Source organism: Sebastes fasciatus, chromosome 8 (assembly GCF_043250625.1).
Source record: "Sebastes fasciatus isolate fSebFas1 chromosome 8, fSebFas1.pri, whole genome shotgun sequence".
In the NCBI taxonomy this organism is placed as follows: domain Eukaryota; kingdom Metazoa; phylum Chordata; class Actinopteri; order Perciformes; family Sebastidae; genus Sebastes; species Sebastes fasciatus.
The window spans coordinates 34905969-34931591 of record NC_133802.1 but is presented as its reverse complement, the minus strand read 5'-3'; the positions used below and the strand labels follow the sequence as shown (position 1 = coordinate 34931591).

Sequence of the window (25623 nt, the reverse complement as noted above, 5' to 3'; positions counted from 1 at the left end):
TGTCAGGAAGGAGGTTAAATAACGCTCCAAAGTTCGGCAAAATTTTGGCGAGGAAAAACTGGCATGTCCATTTTAAAGGGGTCCATTGACCTCTGACCTCCAGATATGTGAATGAAAATGGGTTCTATGGGTACCCATGAGTCTCCCCTTTACACACCAAAATCTCCTAATGTCAAAAAGTTTTTGATCCCAAATCACAGCATGTGTGTTCCTCAAGGTTTTGGTGTCTTAATGTGGTATTTTGGAGGGATTATTGATCATTTTGATCAATTCTCAAGTGGTAAAAAAAATGGTTAAATTTAGCACCAAATCTGAGTAACAAATGGAATCAACCCAACATCTACTGCAACAACTTATGAGACCTAATAGATCATGAAGATGACCATCATATACTTCTATCATAATGTTCTAAACCTTTATACACTTTCAACATTTATTTTAAATAATCAATTAATTCATGTTTATTTCTGATTTATTACTAGAACAACTTGACCCCCCTAAAGAAGACTAGAACTGGTCTATTGTGGCTCTCAGAGGGTTATTAAGTAACATGATCACATGGTTTCTACTCTTCACAGTATCTCCTTGCATTGGTACCTTGTTTCAGCGTCTTTATGGCCACCTTCTTGTTCTCCGTGGTCCACAGAGCCTCCCACACCTCTCCAAAGTGTCCCTCTCCCAGCTTCTTGTGGAGCCTGAACTCCTCTCGAGGTCTCTCCCAGGGCTCCATGTCGAACAGCTCCCGCTGCAAAGAGACCACAAGGTGTGAGTCCAGACAACAGTTTAAAGCAAGCGATGCAGACGATGCTGCAGAGAAACAGATGTGCAGCTCGGTTGTCTTCACACACTGACGGATTAGTGCATTGTAAAAATATAGTTTGATTCATCAGTTTTGAAATAACTCCCCACTCTGCACAATACGAGGCGCTGAGACACAGAACCGTGTGGAGATATGAGAGTTGGGTTAGTTCAACATGATTCCTGTTTGATCTGTAACATGAGAAGTTAAAGAGTTCCTGCCGGGCAAAGCAGGAAACCAGAGTTAGTTGTGATGGACCAGAGGAAGAGTTGATCCCAGTATGTCTTTGATTGCATTGAAGTCCCAGTGAGACGGAAGTTAGAGCGTCTTTAGCGTCTGTATTGTAGCTTCTGTTAAATCTTTAGCTTTGGATTGGACCGTATCATGATATGGAGCCTTCACACACGCTGCCGCTCTCGTCGCTAAAAATTACAGATTGATGGATGTCATGATATTGTAGGTGGAAATTGGTTGGTACCAGCTAGGGATGCACCGATACCACTTTATTCACACCGAGTACAAGTACTTACATTTGGGTACTCGCCGATACCGAGTTCCGATACGAGTACTTCTCTGTGTCTAAAGAGCCTCGTTAACAGCCAGCTGGAGGGTGTGAGCGACACACGGTAGGCTGGGGAGTCCCGCATACGAGGCGGTGCGCCGCCACCGGCTCTAGGTCGGCTTGGAAAGGCTCGGGGCGAAGGTGGCTCGCGGCCGCAGCTTTACAGCGGCCCACGTAAAAAGGTGCCAGGGGTCTGCGGCGATGTCTGTAACCCACCCGACCCGTCTTGCAACACGGACCAAGGAGTCTAACGTACGCGCAAGTCAGAGGGTGCAAGCAAAACCCCGTGGTACAATGAAAGTGAGGGCCGGTGCACGTCGGCTGAGGTGGGATCCGGCCCTGCGGGGTCAGGCGCACCACCGTAAAGTGTTATCGGTGCCGTTGTATTGGAGCCGTTTTGCGAGTACGAGCACATGAGAACAGTATCGGACCTGATACTGGTATCGGTATCGGTGCATCCCTAATACCAGCTTATGTAAGCACATGTTGTTTTGTAGGAAGGAAAGATGATTTTGATATAAAAATACGAAGAATATTCTTTTTTTTGCAGGTATTGTTAAATAGTTGCACAATATGATCTAAAAGGGTCACATTTTTCATTTCATCCTAACTTTAAATGACACATTCTGGTCCCTCAACGCTGACTGTTGGCTTTATTATAATTATAAATATTCTCTTGGATGCTGGTTGTCTGACTGTTTAGTTCACAGATCTCTTGAATGACGACGGAAGACACAATCAAACATAAAGAAACATCACAGCAGCCTGCAGAGAGGCTCTAATGGGAGTCAAAACATGTCCTTTTCATATCATTATTTCATAATTTGCAATAGAAAAGACCTGATAAAATCTTGAAATATTTGGTTATATTTTGTCTTCACCTTTATTTATTTATTTATTTATTTATTTATTTATTTATTTATTTCTCACCTTGTCAAATTCTAATATTATTTGTACTCGCCCAGATTCTTCCTTCTTGTTCTGATCAGCAGGACGGTGTGAGGTCAGTGAAAGACAAGCGGATGAATGAACGGATGAATGAAACATGAATTCAAAACTTTATTTATTGTCAGTAACATTCAGCCGCTACAAAAGCATGTTGCTCTAAAGATCGAGTGCTTTGATAAAGATCAATGAAATGATTGGTTAGGAAAAAATATGATCGATAAACATGAAATGAAATGAACAGATCAATGAAATGATTGGTTAAAAAAACAAAACAGATTAATAAATTAAATAACAATTAGCCATCATTCACATATAAATAAGACAAAACAAATCAACTTGATTTCATATATATAAAAAATATAAATTAATCAGGTGATACACAAAACAACATCGTTGCCTTAATGTTCACATCGCTTTCATTTGTTTAGACATAAATCATTTAGTAGTTTAATAGTTGTTTTTTTGCTGCTCAACCTTCAACGACAACAACAGTTGCCTCGCGTATAAAAAGCTTATCGTCCAAAACAAACAGAAATAAAAAGGACATTCGGTTTCAGTCTTTACAGAGAACAGAGAAATTATATTTATTATTTTTGGATGTTTCCCCATCTTCATATTAATTATGGTGACAAAAAGGTTAGGATAGTTTTGTTAATCCTACTTTATTGAAATGTTGTCTCCCTTCATTTCTAATTATGCGTGACGCAATCTCACTAATGGCTTTAAATTTGACAGATTTAGCCTCTGGAGCTCCGTCAGGCAGTTTATCAGGCGTGGAAACAGAATCTGCTTTTAGAAGAATCAGACACAAACCGTGCTTCATCAGTTTTTATTGACCGTGTCTCTTGGCTATGGAATTATAGGAAATGAGATATTGTGCCAAGTCAATAAAAACTGATTGAAAGCATCGTTAGTGACTCTTTTTACTGATAAAACATTTCAATCTAAATGTGAGTGTTTCTTTTCTAAAAGCAGATTTATTCTTTCCTGTCTTTCAGAGGCTCCAGTAGGTTCAGCTTTAAAGCTAGAGTGAATATACTGGTATCATATGAAACTATAAAACCTAATGAATCCATTGATACCAACCATGTCCTGCTAGCTTGTCAGAAAGGAGGCTAAATAACGCTCCAAACTTATGCTAAATTTAGATTTTTTTTTCTGATTAATGACTAGAACAACTTGACACACAGCACTGAGCTGCATCTCAAATTAATCTTCAGGTTCTCAGCTTTCAGATGATGTTCACCACTTCTATGTGACATCTACTGTTGACCTGATGGACCCCCCTAAAGACCCCCTGGACCTCCCTAAAGAAGACTAGAACAGGTCCGTTGTGGCTCTCAGAGGGTTAATAGCCCAGTGAAGCTGCATATAAAACTTTATGAACTGAAAACAAAAACATTTTGTCAGCCGCCAGAAGTATTTGAAGAGTTGTTGCATTACTTACGTTGGTGCTCAATGTATTTCCAGCTCACAGTTTTAAACCCAAATATGAATTTAAGTCGAAAAGACCAAAACGTGAGCCGCTGTGATGATGTTTGGGGGTTTCAGAGTGCTACGACACAAAGTCACAGAGTCGACCTTTAAAATGTTAAAAAGCCGGTTTTGAATCACTCGAGCTCAGCGAGCTGCAGCAGAGTCATGAAATGAAAATGACACACTTACAAATCAATAATTACATACAATTAAAGAGATTATGATACTGTTATTAAAATCTATAAAATCTTATAAAAGTAAAAAATAAATTAAAAAAATCATTCAGTAAAATAAAAAGTGAAAAATTATCTTAAAAAAATAATTGTGTTTTGTAGTCTTGTGTGACGCCGGACTGCATGTTGAACATGAATTCATATTTATTGAATCTATGGCACAATTCCAGCCCCCCCCCCCTCCAGCGTCTCCCCACTTCATCTCCGTTTGTGCGTTGGCCATGTTAACTGCCATCCCAAACCTCCCCGACAGCGAGCTGCAACGATGACGACTTAACCAGCCGCCCTCACTGACGACATGCAACGCCGTTTAGTGTTCGTCATGAAACACGCTCCAACTTATGTTATATATATTTATTACACGGCTGTGTTGAATACTCGATTCTGATTAGTCAATCACGGTGTTCTGTGGTCTGTAATTTCTCTATAACAGACCGTTGCTATGTATAACAGACCGTCGCTATGTATAACAGACCGTCGCTACGTATAACAGACCGTTGCTATGTATAACAGACCGTCGCTATGTATAACAGACCGTCGCTACGTATAACAGACCGTTGCTATGTATAACAGACCGTCGCTACGTATAACAGACCGTTGCTATGTATAACAGACCGTCGCTATGTATAACAGACCGTCGCTACGTATAACAGACCGTTGCTATGTATAACAGACCGTCGCTATGTATAACAGACGTCGCTACGTATAACAGACCGTCGCCACATATAACAGACCGACGCCACGTATAGCAGACCGTCGCCACGTATAGCAGACCGTCGCCACGTATAGCAGACCGTCGCCACGTATAACAGACCGTCGCCACGTATAACAGACCGTCGCCACGTATAGCAGACCGTCGCCACGTATAGCAGACCGTCGCCACGTATAGCAGACCGTCGCCACGTATAGCAGACCGTTGCTCTGTATAACAGACCGTTGCTACGTATAGCAGACCGTTGCTCTGTATAACAGACCGTTGCTACGTATAGCAGACCGTTGCTCTGTATAACAGACCGTCGCTATGTATAACAGACCGTTGCTACGTATAGCAGACCGTTGCTCTGTATAACAGACCGTTGCTACGTATAGCAGACCGTTGCTCTGTATAACAGACCGTCGCTATGTATAACAGACGTCGCTACGTATAACAGACCGTCGCCACATATAACAGACCGACGCCACGTATAGCAGACCGTCGCCACGTATAGAAGACCGTCGCCACGTATAGCAGACCGTCGCCACGTATAGCAGACCGTCGCCACGTATAACAGACCGTCGCCACGTATAACAGACCGTCGCCACGTATAGCAGACCGTCGCCACGTATAGCAGACCGTCGCCACGTATAGCAGACCGTCGCCACGTATAGCAGACCGTTGCTCTGTATAACAGACCGTTGCTACGTATAGCAGACCGTTGCTCTGTATAACAGACCGTTGCTACGTATAGCAGACCGTTGCTCTGTATAACAGACCGTCGCTACGTATAACAGACGTCGCTACGTATAACAGACCGTCGCCACATATAACAGACCGACGCCACGTATAGCAGACCGTCGCCACGTATAGAAGACCGTCGCCACGTATAGCAGACCGTCGCCACGTATAGCAGACCGTCGCCACGTATAACAGACCGTCGCCACGTATAACAGACCGTCGCCACGTATAGCAGACCGTCGCCACGTATAGCAGACCGTCGCCACGTATAGCAGACCGTCGCCACGTATAGCAGACCGTCGCCACGTATAGCAGACCGTTGCTCTGTATAACAGACCGTCGCTACGTATAGCAGACCGTTGCTCTGTATAACAGACCGTTGCTACGTATAGCAGACCGTTGCTCTGTATAACAGACCGTTGCTACGTATAGCAGACCGTTGCTCTGTATAACAGACCGTTGCTCTGTATAACAGACCGTTGCTCTGTATAACAGACCGTCGCTACGTATAGCAGACCGTTGCTCTGTATAACAGACCGTTGCTACGTATAGCAGACCGTTGCTCTGTATAACAGACCGTTGCTACGTATAGCAGACCGTTGCTCTGTATAACAGACCGTTGCTCTGTATAACAGACCGTTGCTCTGTATAACAGACCGTCGCTACGTATAGCAGACCGTTCCTACGTATAACAGACCGTTGCTATGTATAACAGACCGTCGCTATGTATAACAGACCGTCGCTACGTATAACAGACCGTTGCTATGTATAACAGACCGTCGCTACGTATAACAGACCGTTGCTATGTATAACAGACCGTCGCTATGTATAACAGACCGTCGCTACGTATAACAGACCGTTGCTATGTATAACAGACCGTCGCTATGTATAACAGACGTCGCTACGTATAACAGACCGTCGCCACATATAACAGACCGACGCCACGTATAGCAGACCGTCGCCACGTATAGCAGACCGTCGCCACGTATAGCAGACCGTCGCCACGTATAACAGACCGTCGCCACGTATAACAGACCGTCGCCACGTATAGCAGACCGTCGCCACGTATAGCAGACCGTCGCCACGTATAGCAGACCGTCGCCACGTATAGCAGACCGTCGCCACGTATAGCAGACCGTCGCCACGTATAGCAGACCGTTGCTCTGTATAACAGACCGTTGCTACGTATAGCAGACCGTTGCTCTGTATAACAGACCGTTGCTACGTATAGCAGACCGTTGCTCTGTATAACAGACCGTCGCTATGTATAACAGACCGTTGCTACGTATAGCAGACCGTTGCTCTGTATAACAGACCGTTGCTACGTATAGCAGACCGTCGCTATGTATAACAGACGTCGCTACGTATAACAGACCGTCGCCACATATAACAGACCAACGCCACGTATAGCAGACCGTCGCCACGTATAGAAGACCGTCGCCACGTATAGCAGACCGTCGCCACGTATAGCAGACCGTCGCCACGTATAACAGACCGTCGCCACGTATAACAGACCGTCGCCACGTATAGCAGACCGTCGCCACGTATAGCAGACCGTCGCCACGTATAGCAGACCGTCGCCACGTATAGCAGACCGTCGCCACGTATAGCAGACCGTTGCTCTGTATAACAGACCGTTGCTACGTATAGCAGACCGTTGCTCTGTATAACAGACCGTTGCTACGTATAGCAGACCGTTGCTCTGTATAACAGACCGTCGCTACGTATAACAGACGTCGCTACGTATAACAGACCGTCGCCACGTATAACAGACCGACGCCACGTATAGCAGACCGTCGCCACGTATAGAAGACCGTCGCCACGTATAGCAGACCGTCGCCACGTATAGCAGACCGTCGCCACGTATAACAGACCGTCGCCACGTATAACAGACCGTCGCCACGTATAGCAGACCGTCGCCACGTATAGCAGACCGTCGCCACGTATAGCAGACCGTCGCCACGTATAGCAGACCGTCGCCACGTATAGCAGACCGTTGCTCTGTATAACAGACCGTCGCTACGTATAGCAGACCGTTGCTCTGTATAACAGACCGTTGCTACGTATAGCAGACCGTTGCTCTGTATAACAGACCGTTGCTACGTATAGCAGACCGTTGCTCTGTATAACAGACCGTTGCTCTGTATAACAGACCGTTGCTCTGTATAACAGACCGTCGCTACGTATAGCAGACCGTTGCTCTGTATAACAGACCGTTGCTACGTATAGCAGACCGTTGCTCTGTATAACAGACCGTTGCTACGTATAGCAGACCGTTGCTCTGTATAACAGACCGTTGCTCTGTATAACAGACCGTTGCTCTGTATAACAGACCGTCGCTACGTATAGCAGACCGTTCCTACGTATAACAGACCGTCGCCATGTGTAGCAGACCGTCGCTATCTATAACAGACCGTTGCTATGTATAACAGACCGTTGCTATGGGCGCAGCTCTGATGTCAGACTCTGGTGGACCGTTTTTGTGTCAAAATATTGATTTCTTCAGTAAGTATCCGTGTAATAAGCGGGATAATGTGCAGCTAGCGGGTCATTGTTGTGAAATAATCCCCTTCAGGGCGATTCACCGGCTCGCTGTACATTATCCCTACTGATTTATATTCTAGATTGGGAGCAACATGTAACTCAATTTCCCCCCGGGGATCAGTAAAGTATTTCTAATTCTGATATTGATTAATTTCCTTGCCGCAGAGAGGGAAGTTCATCCTGCTGTATTTACTGTATACCCTCCACCTTAGAGATGGAGCTTCACTGAGCTGTGAGTGTGACTACAAACGGAGGTGGGAGGGTGGAGGGACTGGACTGGAAGTGGGCCTGTGTGTGTGTGTGTGTGTGTGTGTGTGTGTGTGTGTTTGCATGTGATCATGTGATCATCTGATGTGTTTGTGTGTTTCTGCCTCAGTGTGTCCGTGGCCTCAGACTCACAGCCTCCTCTGGAAGGGAAGAGAGAAGAGGAGGAATCACTGACCGGCCTCTGGTCCAGAAGAAAGGATGATTTTTATAAACACTTTATCGACGTGGGAACTTGATGCTCGTCTCTAACATCAGTAAATGGTATGTAATATCCTTTATGCTAAACCATCATTGTGTATTTGTAATGTGGTGGTTTCTCAGTTTCTAGAGAGAGCTCTGTGTCGTCTCCCGCCGGGCTCAAACTGATGAGCCATGAATAAAGAAGCTCGCTGGAGGTTTACTGTGAACTGCAGTGCAGAGATACGGCGTGTAATTACAGCACCGCCACATGACTTCATTCTAACAACTCTTCCAAATATTTTATTCTCTGGTTAATTACACTCCAAATATGTATTCCTCTTAGTATTAATTTATGCATCTGAAGCATGAGACAGCGCTCATTAAATCCCTGCTGCAGAGCAACAACAGAAACATGAATTCAAGGTCTTTGTTGTTTCAGATTCCTGCTGCAGAGACAAAAGCTGCTCAAATTAGAAGAGACGCTGGAGAACTCTGGATTAAAACTGGGGCATTTGCTGCATGAAGATTTGACTTTTATCTTTTGTATTATCATCATCAGTGAGAACCGTTGGTAGGAGTCATTATCGGCTGCTGGTTTCATTGAGAAATACGACAAAAGCTAATCTCTGTTTGCTGAAGTGCAGATTCTGTTTAATTGAGCACCATTCGGCACAACTTCACCGACAGTATGAGGGCCCCTATTTTACAAACCTAACATTAAAAAATGAAATACACAAATGTCCTTGATGATTACCTCTGAAATCATTCAGTAAAGTCGTTTTCTCTGTTGTCCAGTTCATAGATATTTGAAGTACCAATCATTTCATGTGAAGCTTGACTACGGCGAGTGTCAGAGGTGAGTTGTTGCATCGATTGATCGCTGTGCGTTTCCTCTACTGTTCATGAAGGTTGTTTTAAATCACTATTGATTGTGATTCTAATGAGCATGACTCTTCTCTTCTGTTCTGTTTTTAGGCTCTACGTGAATTCACAGTCTGTAACCACCGTTCAACATGTTTGAGGATGTCAGGCCACAAAGTCCGAGGAGGTTGTGATGACAGACTGAACACGGGTATGAGCGTGTGTATGAATGTCTAAAAGTGACATACATGTAGAAATGAAAGTAGGACCTAACTAACCGTGACATACTATTCTATGACTTTTTTTCATTACATTTTTCAACATAATATACTATGAATTTTTTTTTGTAAAATTTTCGACATACTATATTATATACTAAACTTAAGTCTGTTTATTGTCAACACTGTATATATTGTTCCTATTTTTAATATTTCCCCTTGTTTATATTGTTCCTATTTTTATATTTCCTTCTATTGAAATTGTTCATGTATTGTTTCACTTTTGTTTTAATTTTCTTTTTACTGTGTTGTATCTTGCTTTTTGTTTTTACTGATGCTTCTTGTTTTCTGCACTATCCCCTTTGCTGCTGTACACTGCAAACTTCACCACTGTGGGACTAATAAAGGAATATCTCATCTTATGACTTTCTTATGACTTTTCATGAAATTTTCGACTTACCATACTATGTATTTTTTTCATGGAATTTTACGACATACTATAATATTACTTCTTTTTTTTTCATAACATTTTCGACATCATATACTATGACTTTCTTTCAAGAAATTTTCGACATACTATACTATGATTTTATGTTATGATATTTTTCGACATACTATACTATAACTTTTTTTCATGAAATTTTCGACATGCTATACTATGAACTTTTTTTCGACATACTATACCAAAACATTTTTTTCTTGAAATTTTTCGACGTACTATTCAATGAATCTTTTTTCATTACATTTTTCTACATACTATACTATGACTTTTTTTTCATGCCATTTTTCGACATACTGTACTATGACTTTTTTCAGGAAATTTTTCGACATACTACAATATGACTTTTTTTTATAAAATTTTCGTACTATGACTTTTTTAATTTTCGACATACTCTATCATGACTTTTTTTTCTTGAAATTTTTCGACATACTATTCTATTTTTTTCATACAATTTTCGACATACTATACTTTGACTTTTTTTTCATGACATTTTTCAACTACTATACTGACTTTTTTTTTTTTTTACTTTTTTCACCATACTATGCGATGACTTTTTTCTTTACATTTTACAATTTTTTGACGTACTATACTATGTCTTTTTTTTCATGAAAATCTTCGACAAACTTTGCTATGACTTTTTTTCTTGAAATTTGTCGACATACTATGCGATGACTTTTTCATGAAATTTTTCGACATACTATAATATACATTTTTTTTCTCTAAATTTTTCGACGTACTATATAATGTCTTTTTTTTCATGAAAATCTTCGACAAAATTTACTATGATTTTTTTTTCTTGAAATTTGTCGACATACTATACTATGACTTTTTCATGAAATTATTCGACTTATTATACTATGACTTTTTTTCGTGAAATTTTCGACATAATATACTATGACTTTTTTTTATGACATTTTCGTACTATGACTTTTTTTTAAAATTTTCGACATACTCTATCATGACTTTTTTTTCTTGAAATTGTTCGACATACAATTCTATTTTTTTTTCATAAAATCTTCGACAAACTTTACTATGACTTTTTTTCTTGAAATTTGTCGACTTATTATACTGTGACTTTTTTTTCGTGAAATTATTCGAGTTACTAAACTGTCACTTTTTTTTCATGGAATTTTTCGACATATACTATGAATTTTTTTTTAACTTTTTTCGCCATACTTTTTTCGTTTATACTATACTATGACTTTTTCAGGAAATTTTCGACATACTATACTATAACTTTTTTCTTAAAATTTTTCTATGTACTATACTATGATGTTTTTTTCATAAAACTTTACGACATACTTAACTATGATTTTTTGTTATATTTTTTTACATAGTATTCTATGAGTTTTTTTCATAAAATTTTCGAAATACTATACTATGACCTTTTTTTTCTTGAAATTTTTCGACATACTATACTATGACTTTTTCATGAAATTATTCGACTTATTATACTGTGACTTTTTTTCGTGAAATTTTCGACATAATATAGTATGACTTTTTTTCATAACATTTTTCGACGTTCTATACTGAGTTTTTTTCATTAAATTTTCCATGTTATATTATGACTTCTTTTCATAAACTTTCGACATACTGTACTATAACTTTTTTCTATACATTTTTCTACGTACTTTACTATGATGTTTTTTTCATAAAACTTTACGACATACTTAACTATGATTTTTTGTTATGATATTTTTCGACATACTATACTATGACTTTTTTTCGTGAAATTTTTCAACATTCTATAGTACGACTTTAAAAAAAATAAAAAAATTCAACATACTATAGTATGACTTTTTTTCACAAAATATTTCGACATACTATACTATGACTTTTTTCAAGGTCCTACCTGCTGGGCGCAGGGCTCCTCTAGCAGCACTCCCAGGCTTTGGGGTTTTTTCTGGTAGTAGGAGATCAGCTCTCCCAGGGTGGCGAAGGAGATCTTATCCGACACAAAGTACGCCCCGATGGTGGAGCGCTGGATCCTGAAGTGGTACACTTTCCCCTCACTCCGGGCTGCAAGAGGGAGAGGAGAGTTATAATGTGGAGACAAACTGTTTAAATACACAAAAAGTCACATCCTAAATAAACTGACTCATGAAATCTGATTATTTCTCCATTAGACCGGAAATGTGTGATTTCAGTCTTTTTCACAGCCTTAAAATTAATCTAGTTTGCTTTGAAAAAACAAAAACGCTTCTGTACATCAGTAGAAACATCAGACATCCTGAATGACAAGCAGAGTAGATGTCCAGGTTACAGACAGTATAACTCTTGTTTCAAGAGCATGTCAGCGATTATATTTAATGTGTATCATGCAAACACACACATACTGTATACACAGATAGAGGAACAGATAGATATACATTATGTATATACACACATATGCACCACATGTAAAATGATTGTTATGTGATGTAAATACTGTAATTTTGATATGATCATGTCACATGAATGAGAATGTCACCATTTATGATGCGCTCAATATGATGAGATGTTATGACCTGTTTAAGCAGAAAAGCCTCACCAGGGGTCATAATTATGGAGTTGGCTATCTTATATCCAACACATCTGTATCATGTTTTTGTGACCTGTTAAAATGTTTTTTTTGCATCGTCCCTGACCCCTGATATATAAACTAATAAATAAATAAATCCTTTGACTAAATCCACTTTAAAATATGTAAAACAAAGATTTTTATACAATCAAGAAATCTAAAAAAAAAAGAATACCCAAACACTCAAAACTTTATCCAAACTTATTCTGACAAAGGTCTTTTTTAAACAAAAGCTTATATAACACTACAGTATACAGTATGGGGAGTTTGCATTGGAAATACGTACAAAGAACAGATATGTTGAAGTATTTAATCCTCTTATCAACATGGGAGTGGACAAATATGCTGCTTTATGTAAATGTATGTATATAAGTATTATTGTAAATCAATTAACACAAAACAATGACAGATATTGTCCAGAAACCCTCACAGGTACTGCATTTAGCATAAAGATTTATCAAGTCCAAAAAAAAGTTCTAAAGTAAGCCAAAGGTTTTGCCCTTTTTGGAAAAAAATCTGAAATTTTGGGCACCCTGGACTTCTAACCCCCAGAAGAAACAACTAGACCACACTGTCAACCATCAGACCAAATTTGAAGTTCCTAAGTTAAATCGTTTTTGAGTTCTGCTCCGGAAACAGAAGTGTGACACGCGAACGGACGGACAGACGGAAGGACGGACGGACAAGCGGAGCGCTTTATACCCGGACTACGTTGCTGTAATCACACAAAAAAAATCAACACATACATACAGCTTTAAATATCAAAGAAGTGAAGTTGCATCAGATACTGACTGCAGCATCCAAACATGTAGAAACAGGAGATACAGACATGAGTTTAGTCCAAACTATATTATTACTCGCTCAAACAACAAGAACACAGTCATCTTTATACGAATGTAAATCAGACAGGATGTGTGTGATCGTGCCGTACAACAGAAGGTGTGGTCTGTTCTGCCTTCACTCTCAGGCACACAGAGAGCACTGATGATGCATATTTCAGGAGGACTAGCACACTGAAAACTCAACGTCTAACTGCAGCATTTTCCCTCCGGGACCTGGAGGACCTTGAAGAACAGAGGAGGGGGGGAGGGGAGAGAGGGAGGGAGTGGACGGAGGGATGGAGAGGAAAAGATGCAGAAGATGGTGAAGCCAGAGGGCGAACAGAAAAGAGGAGCAGAGAGAGAGAGAGAGAGATGAGCTGGAGGTGATGAAGAGGAGAGAGAGAGAGAGAGGCTTTAAATCTCAGGAGGTCCATGAGAGAACGGGCTCAGGGCTCATTCAGAAAAGGCTTCCAAATGTAGGTTACTACTAAAGACACGAAACTCTCCGCTCTAGAAAACACTCCAGCTAATAATCTCACTTCTTCTATCAACGAGCTCCAGTTTCATTTCAGAAAACAAAACAGAAACGTCTGACAGTTAGTCGACAACTTTCAGAGTTCAACATTTTGGCGGAGCTCGTCGGTGAGAGAAATCACTCCGATTGGCTGTTCAGCTTTAACGAATCAGTGCACGACAAGAGAAACGGAAGTGAGGAAAACAAGCCAACGATTAACGTCAAGAGGACAAACACAGAAGACTCTTCTCAAGTGGTGAGTGAGAGTGGTGAGAAAACGGTCGGCAGACGCCGCTTTGTACCATTATTCTGTCTTTCAGAGGTTGTAGCGGGCTCTGTTTTCAAGCTATACCACACTAGCTTGTCGGCAAGAATGCCAATTAACGCTATGAAGTTACGGTAAATTTAGGCGAGGAAAAACTCTCATGGCCATCTTCAAAGGGGTCCCTTGACCTCTGACCCCCAGATATGTGAATGTAAATGGGTTCTATGGGTACCCACGAGTCTCCCCTTTACAGACATGCCCACTTTATGATCATCACATGCAGGTTTTTTACATAAAGTCTAAATGGATGTGTAGTGTTTACCACGCTGGATTTAACATGGGAGGGTGCAGGTCGTATCCACGCTGACCCTCCAACGGTTTAGAATTCCTGAGGTTTGTTTTGGTTGACGGATACGGAACGGATATGACGTCACGTTACTCAAACTACAACAATAAAAGCGGTAACTTCCTTCTACCTCCACATAGACTCAGATGAAGCAGATATATCGATTATGGCATTAAAAAAATATATATTTCAAATTTCCACAAAAAAAAAAATCGCGAAACATTACTGAACTGATTTTTTTCACCCGTAGTACGTATGCAGACATAAACGGCTCATTCTAAGGTAATGAAAACACAATTCTTATCAGGGGATTATTCACTAAAGAAAACATACTTATTAATATTATATTCTGCCAATAAACACTGTTCCTATAAGTCACTGAATCAAAAACAAGACGGAGCTAAAGAAGTCAGAACGGGTTGGAAAAGGGAAAGAAAATACAAGAAGAAAGAGGTGGCTGCTGATGGATGGATGGAGGGATGGAGGGATGGAGGGATGGAGGGAGGGATGGACGGAGGGATGGAGGGATGGATGGAGGGAGGGATGGATGGAGGGAGGGATGGACGGAGGGATGGAGGGATGGAGGGAGGGATGGACGGAGGGATGGAGGGAGGGATGGACGGAGGGATGGGCGGTGCCACCTACCAGAGATCGTGTACTCGTCACTGTGACTCTCACTGATGCGAACCAGGAAGGAGCCATCTTTGTTTTGGGACGCCAGCAGCAGCTTCTCAGCTTTCACCCGGTTTATGTTCCCGTAGTACCACCTGCACAGAGGACAGAGGACGGGGGACAGAGGACAAGATGGAGGGACGGAGGAATGATCAGACGTTTAACACAAAGAACAGCACAATCACCATGAATGGAAACATAAATGAATGATTGAATGAAAGGAGTGTGAACAAAGAGAAGAAGAATGTGTTACATGCAGAAGCCCTCACACACACACACACACACACACACAGGTCACATGGTGCACATAGCAGGCTGTCAGACAGTCACAGAGTGACGAAGGGGAACGTTTCACTAACTGGTCCGGTCAGTTCTAACAGCAGCAGCGTCCTGGAGCCCCACTGATGCATGATGGGACACATTCACCACAATACATGAAAGTACACATTTCAGATATCTATTTCCAATTCATGCTACTTTATACTTCTACTGCACTACATTTATCCCACAGCTGTAGGTACACATTTAGATTTTTACAAACAAAACATATGAAAACTTGGAAGATATGATGCTTTATATTTTAATATTAAACTACCCAACAGTATTTAAAATGTCGGGGTGGAAAAAATAAATCTATTCAATGAAGTATCATGTTTTTTTTATGATTTTGAAATGTTTTAATGCCAGAATCGATATATCTGCTTCATCTGAGTCTCTGTGGAGGTAGAAGGAAGTTACCACTTTTATTGTGGTAGTCTGAGTAACGTGACGTCATATCCGTTCTGTATCCGTCAACCAAAACAAACCTCAGAGAGTCTAAACCGTTGGAGGGTCGTCGTGGATACGACCTGCACCCTCCCATGTTAAATCCAGCGTGGTAAACACTACACATCCAGTAAAGGATGGAAACACTTTGGGTTTCACACATTGACAGGAAAAGCAGAGCTAGACAGAGCAGAGCTAAAGCTGCATGCTAACTCTGTCACGGACAGGAAACGTTACGGTATTGCGGTAACGTGGCGGTCGTCGCTCTCGTCTCCGTGGTCAAATGGGCCGACGCTACGACTGTAGAGCACCCAGATACTGACATTTATGTTCTCTGCATTGAAACGGCCCCGATGGAGCTGATCATGGATGGATAAAGAGAACGGAGCTGACGGGAGAGCTAGAGACCACCTTGGAGAAGTTAGAGGAAGTAGACAAGTGGGACTACGTCCGCTTTTCAAAATAAGGTGTTAACAAAGGGAACTGTATATACAAAATACATCTATGGAAATCAGATTGATGGATTATATTCACCAGAAGTATAAAACATTACATGTCCCTCATAAATTTAAAAGAAAATCCCACTAATCTGTGAGGGAAACGTTTTGGGAGGTTATTTTGGTGTCAATACAAAACGTCCCAACAGGCCCCGCTCTCCCCTACTTTTACTGGAGTAATACTTCCTCCACCACTGATACGCATAAACACATCCAGTGTTTATATACTGTATAACAGTGACTACTTTGGAGGGGTGTATTATTCAGAAGCTTGTTGCTGAGTGCTGCCTGTTTGCTCAGATACAGAAACTAACCGACCTGTATTTACTCTCCGTTATCAGGAGGGCGTATCGCCTCTGAACGCCGCTCAGGTTTCACCCACAGAAACTACAAGCAGCTACTCAAGAAACAGCAGAGACCTGATAGACTCCAGAAATATTCTACTCTAGTGATACATTCAACGTACAAAAATCTAAAACTACTGTGGAGATAAAGTACCAGCACTAGAAGTTTCTAATATGTGAATATTACAGGGATACTAGAGAAATACATCGATTACTCAATCAACAGGAAGTTGTCATTTTTCAAGCAAAAATGCCAACTTACTGCTGTTTTATATCACTTCATATTTTATATTTTTTGTATTTTGTACGGTTGTTCTGATAAAACATGTCATCTTGGAATTTTTCAGCATTATCTGACGTTTTATAGACAAAAATGATTCATTGATAATAAACTAATCAGCAGATTGACCGACTATGAAAATAATTAACTAAAAATACTATGAAGCTACTATAAGTCCATTGGTGTAGGTCACATAATACTAATAATTATTGAGTACCATAATTAGCTTCGTCACAGGAGAAAAGTTTGCCCGACCTTAAAATGACTAATTGAAACTGGTTTTAAAACAAACAAACACAACTCAGTGTAGGAGACGATGAAGAACGTTTACCTTAACACACATCCTGTAGAAGTATATTTCCACAAAAACACAAATTCTCATACACCGTGAAAAGATGGCGCTTTGTTTGTCAGGAAACTGACGGTGTGTAATAAATGTAGATATTTTTAGGGCCGTCTGAGTTAACACAAATATGTTTTAAATTTATTTAACACATTAACGCAACTTGTGTTTTTTAGGTTGTAGCGGGTTCAGTTTTAAAGCTAGAGTGACGATCCTGGTATCATCTGAAACTACGGATGCACCGATACCGATATCGGGTATCAGGTCCGATACTGTGCTCATGTACTCGTACTCGCAAAACGGCACCGGTACAACGGCACCGATACCACTTTACGGTGGCGGGATCCGACCTCAGCCGTCACGCGCCGGCCCTCACTCTTATTTTTGCCACGGGGTTTTGCTTGCACCCTCTGACTCGTGCGTGCGATAGACTCCTTGGTCCGTGTTGCAAGACGGGTCGGGTGGGTTGCAGACATCGCCGCAGACCCCTGGCGCCTTTTACGTGGGCCGAGCCCCGCCCTGGAGGCACGACACGGTTGGGATGCACTGAGGACAGTCCGCCCCGGTCAACAGTCGCACCGGGAGCAGGGTGCCCGGTACTCGGTATCGGCGAATACCCAAATGTAAGTACTGCTGGCATCGGTGCATCCCTACATGAAACTATAAAACCTGAAGAATCCATCAATTAAATAACGCTCCAAACTTACGCTAAATTTTGGCGATGTCAAAACTGTCATTCAAAGGGGTCCCTTGACCTCTGACCTCCAGATCAGTGAATGTAAATGGGTTCTATGGGTACCCACGAGTCTCCCCTTTACAGACATGCCCACTTTATGATAATCACATGCAGTTTGGGGCAAGTCATAGTCAAGTCAGCACACTGACACACTGACAGCTGTTGTTGCCTGTTGGGCTGCAGTTTGCCATGTTATGATCTGAGCATATTGTTTTATGCTAAATGCAGTACCTGTGAGGGTTTCTGATCAATATCTGTTATTGATTTGTGTTAATTGATTTACAATAATAAATATATACATACATTTACATAAAGCAGCATATTCGCCCACTCCCATGTTGATAAGAGGATTAAATACTTGACTAATCTCCCTTTAAGGTTCATTTAGAACAGATAAAAAATGTGCGATTAAATTTTTCTTTTCCACTTTTTGCTGTAAAAAATGCCCCTGGGTGTAATTCACATGGTCGGCTCCTTTCTGTTCATATCAGACAAACCAGAAGGTTCATTTGACTTTCCCTTAAAAAAACAGTGAGAAGTTATCTAACAAATGTAACAGTAAAGATAAACACTCAGTTACCAGTTTATTAGGAACACTTAGCTAAAGCTAATCCCTTCATGAAGGTTATCATGTTCTAGTTCAGAGATGTTGATTCAACTGCGAGGTCATGTTGGAGGCTGCAGTTTGTGCTGTTGAGCTTTATACTCAGAGATGGTTTTAATATTTAGTCTTTTCTTATTAATATAAATGGGGTGGACACAACAATAGTATAAAAGCCTCTCAGTATGTTGCTGTAGGTGTGCTTTGAAGCTGAGCTTATCTCCGTACAGGAATGTAACAGTGATGCTGGAGGAGATAACAAACAGACTGGATTATCAGAAGAACACCGGTGCTTTCATCTTTTTGGTTGCTATTTAAAAACTGGCACACATTTGATTTTTAAAATAGTTTCTGTCACGGTCTGATGTTCATCACCGGAACAAAGTATAAAGCTTCAACGTATTAAAGCTGCAAGCAGCGATGAACGGGCCCTCGCAGCTTTGCGCACGTCAGGGGGGTACTTTCGGGACGCCGATTGACGCAGCCCTACATTTCTGTGACCATCGGACACTGTTAAACAAGTTAGATGTTATTTCCTGCGTGGATCGAGTGGCACAGGAAATGACGTATTGCAGATTTTGCACAACTTCCTGTGTACACTATGTGGCGCTAAACATGCATTATGTTGCTCATTATCAAGTGTAGATCACACTATGTAAATTTCATGTAAATCGCATGATGTTTGTCACATAACGCTGACTTCCTGTTGCCAGTAGGTGGCGCTATGACTATGAGTCAATATTGTCATGTAGATGTCCTCAGGCCTGAACTCTTATGTAGTAGGTCAAGTTTGGGGCAGATTGGACCAAGTACACTCAAGTTATAACAGTTTGTTGTTCAATGGCGAATCATGTAAATTCTCCGCCAAGCCACGTCAACGCCGTTTTATGAAAACTCACGATTTGAATACATTTTCATCACAAATGTCTTCAGATTGTACTGACCAAATCTGAAGTCAATCGGGTTAAATCTGTAGGAGGAGTTCGTTAAAGTACAGAGCCTGGAAATAGCCAAAAATACACAAAAAATTCATACAAAAATTCTAAATGGCCGACTTCCTGTTGTGTTTAGAGCATGGCCTCGGAGACTTCTTTTAAAGTCTACATGTGATACATGTGCCGACCAAATTTCGTACATCTAGGTGAAACGTACTGCGAGGGCTGCTTTGTTGAAATTTTGTAGGGGGCGCTATCGAGCAACCTTGCCATACCCACGAGAATCTTATCAGATAACATATTTTAACACTTTAAATGCCAAGTTTTGTTCGTTTGCCCTTCAAAAACAACTTCCTGTTTCATGGCGAAAGATGCGTCGCCACGGCAAGCACGTTCAACAAAAGCTTCGCCGTCTGGCATCGCGAACATCTTAACGTCACGCTGACTAAGTTTAAGTTGGATCTGGTTAACTTTTGAAGAGTAGTTCGCCAAAATACAGCGAGCGTAACTTCCTGTTGCCAGTAGGTGGCGCTATAACTATGATTCAACAGGAATCAGTGATGTTATTATTGCTATCTGGTGCTCAGTGTTGTGTTCGAGGACAGTGGGACATGTGGAGTCCTGAGCACAGACGCAGCTCTGTGCTGAAACATGATGATTCCCTGCAGGCTGGATGAATAATGGAGGACGTGCAGCTGCAGCCTCGCGGCTACTTTTAGCTCCCGTCTGGTTCAACAGCAGCAGACGCTGTTTGTTTGTTTCACCTCAGAACATTTGTGTTCAACTTTGCTTTGGATGCCAGAAGGATGACAGGAGGTTACGTTTCTATGAGTATAAACAACAGACCAATATATGCAATATTAATAATATCATATCCAAAGGGCAGGTTACACCTCCTCAAATATGAATGCTTTTGGTTTCTGGGACAGGAAATTCAATATTTTGGGTTTCGGACTCTCGGTTGGACAAAACCAGCTGTTTGAATTTGTCAACTTGGGTTTTGGGAAAATGGGTATTTATTTTCTCCATTTTCAGTAGTGGTGTAAGAAAATATTGAAAAAAATTGAATATGGCTAAATAGTCTACATGCAAAGATTAACGCTGTATGTGTCCTCTCAAAGTATAGTGTGTCTTTATACTGATAGTTTTCCTAAAATTAGATTTGTTAAAAATCGCATTATATTGACTCATGACCCCTGTACCATGATGCGCATTGTATCTCCAGATTCTTCACGACACTGGTAGGCAGAACCGGCACTTCTACATTTTACTCCTTGGTGTACCACAACTTTTTCTTGCGTATCGGAACTTCTCACAAGCAGCCGGTACTCTGCTCTGCCTGCTCCACACCAGCTTCTCTGGGAGATTCATAAGGCAGTTTGGTTTTATCACCGTAGCAACAGCAACAACAACAACAACAACATCTCATCACAATGAGACAACACACACAAACATTATCACATACCAAAATACTAAAAAAAAGGTGAAACACTGAAGTACCAAAATGTTAAAAGTGTTACACTATTACCATATTCTTATTCTCTTATTGTTGCTAACTTTGCTCTCAAAGTGCACCAGATTAAAGCATTTAACTTTAAAATATAGCTAACAACAGGGTAGGGTGAATAGTCCTGGATTTTTTCATATTGTAATATAAATATATTTTGAAAAAAAAGTATTGCAATGTCAGTTCGTTCGGCCCTAATCTGTGCATTAACAGCGCTCTGTTTATTTTAATGTGAAAGTGCAATAAAAATATCTAAAATCAGTGAATCATCAATGTTGATCGATATAATCGTGATTATTCCATTTTCATGCAATATCACTGTTCATTGTGTGCAATATTTCTTCCTTTTCTGTTTTATAGCTTACTTTTTAAAAATATTTTTATCCTTTTTTATTTTACTTATCTTATTTACTCATTCTACTAAATGTATCTTAATTTATTGTCAATCTATTAGGCACTGGTGCTAGAAATAGTACTTTATTATAATTTTGGACACAATCACGCAGCACTAATTTCAAACGAAATAAAACAAGTAAATCAATTAAACAGTCGGCCAAATGGAGACTTAGAAACAGTAAATTAATAGTAAATAAAAAATAGTAAATAAAAATAGTAATTTCAATAGTAAATCAATTATCAAAAATGCTGCCAAATAATTCTCTTTTGATTGATGAACCAAATAATCGACTAATGTTTCACCTAAAAATAATTTAAATTAGACTTCAGCTGTAGAAATCTCTCAGGAAGTCACATCAGGTCAAATTCTATCATTTCTCTACAGGATACTGAGAGTAGATTCAGCCTTTCAGTGGAGACACATCACGAGTTCATATCATATTTTGATATCAACACTAGAAAGTCTTTAACAGCAGAGAAGGTCAAAACCTCGGTCAGCTTCTGTCCCCAGAATCACGTCCTCGTAGTGAGACCATTTCTTTATAAACGTCACCTCCCTGTATAAAATGACCTGTGGTGACCTCTAGGATAATCACAGCCTCATGACACTTACAGCCACAAACTAGAGACCTAGAGCATTCAGAGGATGGATGGATCAAACTAGAGACCTAGAGCATTCAGAGGATGGATGGATCAAACTAGAGACCTAGAGCATTCAGAGGATGGATGGATCAAACTAGAGACCTAGAGCATTCAGAGGATGGATGGATCAAACTAGAGACCTAGAGCATTCAGAGGATGGATGGATCAGACTAGAGACCTAGAGCACTCAGAGGATGGATGGATCAGACTAGAGACCTAGAGCATTCAGAGGATGGATGGATCAAACTAGAGACCTAGAGCATTCAGAGGATGGATGGATCAAACTAGAGACCTAGAGCATTCAGAGGATGGATGGATCAAACTAGAGACCTAGAGCATTCAGAGGATGGATGGATCAGACTAGAGACCTAGAGCACTCAGAGGATGGATGGATCAGACTAGAGACCTAGAGCATTCAGAGGATGGATGGATCAGACTAGAGACCTAGAGCATTCAGAGGATGGATGGATCAGAATAGAGACCTAGAGCACTCAGAGGATGGATGGATCAGACTAGAGACCTAGAGCACTCAGAGGATGGATGGATCAGACTAGAGACCTAGAGCATTCAGAGGATGGATGGCTTTGGACATTTGTCAGACTTTTTTTCGTACTTTTTGGGACATTTTTTCATATACTTCTATCATAATGTTCATATATAATATATAATGTGAATAGTTTCACCTTCTGTCTCTTTAAATGTGTCTTCTAGTCTTCTGCCTGTCCCTTATTATGATATATTGAGGCAACCTTTGACAGCAGGTGAAGCCTCAGCACCGAATAGAAGCAGGTGCATAGAAGCCGGTGTAACAGTGAATAAAACCCTGAGTAACCAGAGAACCAGAGAACCAGAGGAGCTGCGGGTCGAACAGGACTCTTACTTGTGTTTGGCGAACTCGTCCTGCAGCAGAGCCACGTAGTTGGCCGGTATCAGACCGGACTGCAGAGATCCGGTGAGTTTCTTGGCCAGCACGAAGTCTCCCCGCTGCTCGAGCACCGACAGCTTGTCTCCCTCCTTCACCGTCAGCTCGTCGTCGCTTCGGGCCACGAAGTCGAACAGCGCCGCGTAGAGCTGCACCGGCCGCTTCTTGGGCGCCGGGACGCGGATGTCTCCGGACACGGTGCGGAGCTCCGCGGCCGGGTTGGAGATCACATGCTGCGGGTTAGTGGAGGTGGTGTTGGTGGTGGTCGGGTAGCGGAAGTCCGGCCAGATGCAGTTCCACAGCCGGCTGAAACACGGCATGCAGGACCGGCAGCAGCTCTCCATCTCCGGGACATGAAGCAGCGGCACGGAGCGGAGGTTAGTCCAGGTTATTACCGATCAACCGATGATCGATCAGACGGTTCAGGCTTCAGCCGGTCTCTCCTCCTCTTCCTCTGGCTGGACGCATTCTGCACCGCCAGCAGCAGCAGCAGCTCTGAGCTGGATCAGCCGGACGAACCGGTTCGTTCTGTTCACATCACGGATCGGAGCTCCGCTGCAGTGCGCACCGCGGCGGGATGCGGAAACGGATCCGGAGCAACAGAGGAGACCGGCCCCTAACCAAGACCGGTCGGTTCTCTGGGAGGAACCGGAGGAAACATCAATGATCCACAGTGATGAGCTGCAGCGGCTCCGGGGGAAGGTGGAGGGAGGTGGAGGAGGGTGGAGGTAGAGGAAGGTGGAGGTGGAAGGTGGAGGAGGAAGATGGAGGAGGAAGGTGGAGGTGGAGGAAGGTGGAGGTGGAAGGTGGAGGAGGAAGATGGAGGTGGAAGGTGGAGGAGGAGGATGAAGGTGGAGGAAGGTGGAGGTGGAAGGTGGAGGAGGAAGATGGAGGTGGAAGGTGGAGGAGGAAGATGAAGGTGGAGGAAGGTGGAGGAGGAAGATGGAGGTGGAAGGTGGAGGGAGGTGGAGGAGGGTGGAGGTAGAGGAAGGTGGAGGTGGAAGGTGGAGGAGGAAGATGAAGGTGGAGGAAGGTGGAGGAGGAAGATGGAGGTGGAAGGTGGAGGGAGGTGGAGGAGGGTGGAGGTAGAGGAAGGTGGAGGAAGGTGGAGGTGGAAGGTGGAGGAGGAAGATGGAGGAGGAAGGTGGAGGGAGGTGGAGGAGGGTGGAGGTAGAGGAAGGTGGAGGAAGGTGGAGGTGGAAGGTGGAGGAGGAAGATGGAGGTGGAAGGTGGAGGAGGGTGGAGGAAGGTGGAGGAAAGTGGAGGAAGGTGGAGAAGGAAGGTGGAGGAGGTGGGGGAGGAGGAGGAGGAAGGTGGAGGAGGAGGGTGGAGGAAGAGGAAGGTGGAGGAAGAAAGTGGAGGTGGAAGGTGGAGGAAGAAAGTGGAGGTGGAAGGTGGAGGAGGAAGGTGGAGGAAGTGGAGGAGGAAGGTGGAGGAAGAAAGTGGAGGTGGAAGGTGGAGGAGGAAGGTGGAGGAAGTGGAGGAGGAAGGTGGAGGAAGAAAGTGGAGGTGGAAGGTGGAGGAGGAAGGTGGAGGAGGGAGGTGGAGGAAGGGGAGGAGGAAGGTGGAGGAGGGAGGTGGAGGTGGAAGGTGGAGGAGGGAGGTGGAGGTGTGTAGAAAAGTTTGTGTTTGGCGCCCCTTGCTCCTGATGACGTCACACACCTGAGGACGGAAGAGGAGGAGGCTGCTAATGGGTGTGTGCGTACCTGTTTGGCACGTGGACAGTTTCCCCTGAAGGTTGTTTTGTTGAGTAAATAGAATAGAAATAGAGTAGAGTAGAACAGAAAGCTTTAATAGATGGAGATTCACAGTTTCCATCTCTGGTCAGAGCTTTAAAACAAATACTTGACTAAAGACTAAACGAGGCAGATAAAACACCTAACAGGTAAAACACACAGTTATAAAGAAATCAAACAGGTAGAGTAGATGTAATAAATATAAACAGAAGAGTTACACTAGAAGTATAAAATATAAGATAGATGTAAAGTAACAGAGGTAATTGTAAAATAGGAGGTAGAGTAGATGTAATAAATAAAATGTAAACAGAGGTAGTAGCTCTTGAGGTATAGATGCATTGAAGGATATATTGCACAGCTCTATTGTTAGTTCAGTCTTCGTACGGCCGGCGGTGGAGTCGGTTTAACCAGTTCTACTGTTGTTATTAATCTTTGTTACAGCAAACATTGAGCCTAATTTGGAGCGTTATTTAACCTCTTCCTGACAAGCTACCATGACAGAGCTGGTACCGATGGATTCCTTAGTTTACTAGTTAGCTCATCATATCTGCAGCGTACAGATCAGTACCAGCCGTTCACCTCAGAGGAGGATGAGCTGATCTCCACATATAAAACCTAAATCATGAAGAGTTTCAACAACACTCATCATCACGTTGTTCTTCAGGCATCATTAGACTTGAATGGTGGAGCAGCTCTAAATGATTTTGTTGAGACAC

At 42.1% G+C, this 25623-nt stretch overlaps 1 protein-coding gene and 2 long non-coding RNA genes across 8 annotated transcripts in view; 2 read left to right on the top strand and 1 right to left on the bottom strand.

Annotated features, from left to right (window-relative positions):
* The window catches only part of LOC141772043 (uncharacterized), a 58050-nt gene extending 55733 nt beyond the window's left edge, over positions 1 to 2317 (top strand). The window contains exon 4 of one of the 2 annotated variants that reach the window (XR_012594826.1): positions 647 to 2317. This is a non-coding gene — a long non-coding RNA (uncharacterized LOC141772043). Of the gene's footprint in view, positions 1 to 607 lie in introns of both variants that reach the window. The other variant, XR_012594827.1, reaches the window with a different exon arrangement.
* Positions 1 to 23948, bottom strand: part of srms (src-related kinase lacking C-terminal regulatory tyrosine and N-terminal myristylation sites) — a 30204-nt gene extending 6256 nt beyond the window's left edge. The window contains exons 1-4 of the mRNA XM_074642681.1: positions 23130 to 23948; positions 15177 to 15298; positions 11878 to 12044; positions 598 to 745 (exon numbers count right to left, since the gene is read on the bottom strand). Of these exons, the coding sequence (XP_074498782.1) occupies positions 598 to 745; positions 11878 to 12044; positions 15177 to 15298; positions 23130 to 23515 (823 nt within the window). The 5' untranslated portion in view covers positions 23516 to 23948. The remainder of the gene's footprint in view (positions 1 to 597; positions 746 to 11877; positions 12045 to 15176; positions 15299 to 23129) is intronic.
* On the top strand, positions 2345 to 10007 carry LOC141772042 (uncharacterized). Of its 5 annotated transcripts, XR_012594823.1 has the most exons (5): positions 2345 to 2364; positions 8374 to 8525; positions 8884 to 9130; positions 9240 to 9300; positions 9420 to 10007. It is a non-coding gene; the product is annotated as an uncharacterized LOC141772042 (long non-coding RNA). The 5 variants fall into 5 exon arrangements; XR_012594825.1 differs by lacking the exon at positions 8884 to 9130; XR_012594824.1 differs by having other exon boundaries at positions 9004 to 9300.
* Positions 23949 to 25623: the final 1675 nt, after the last annotated feature.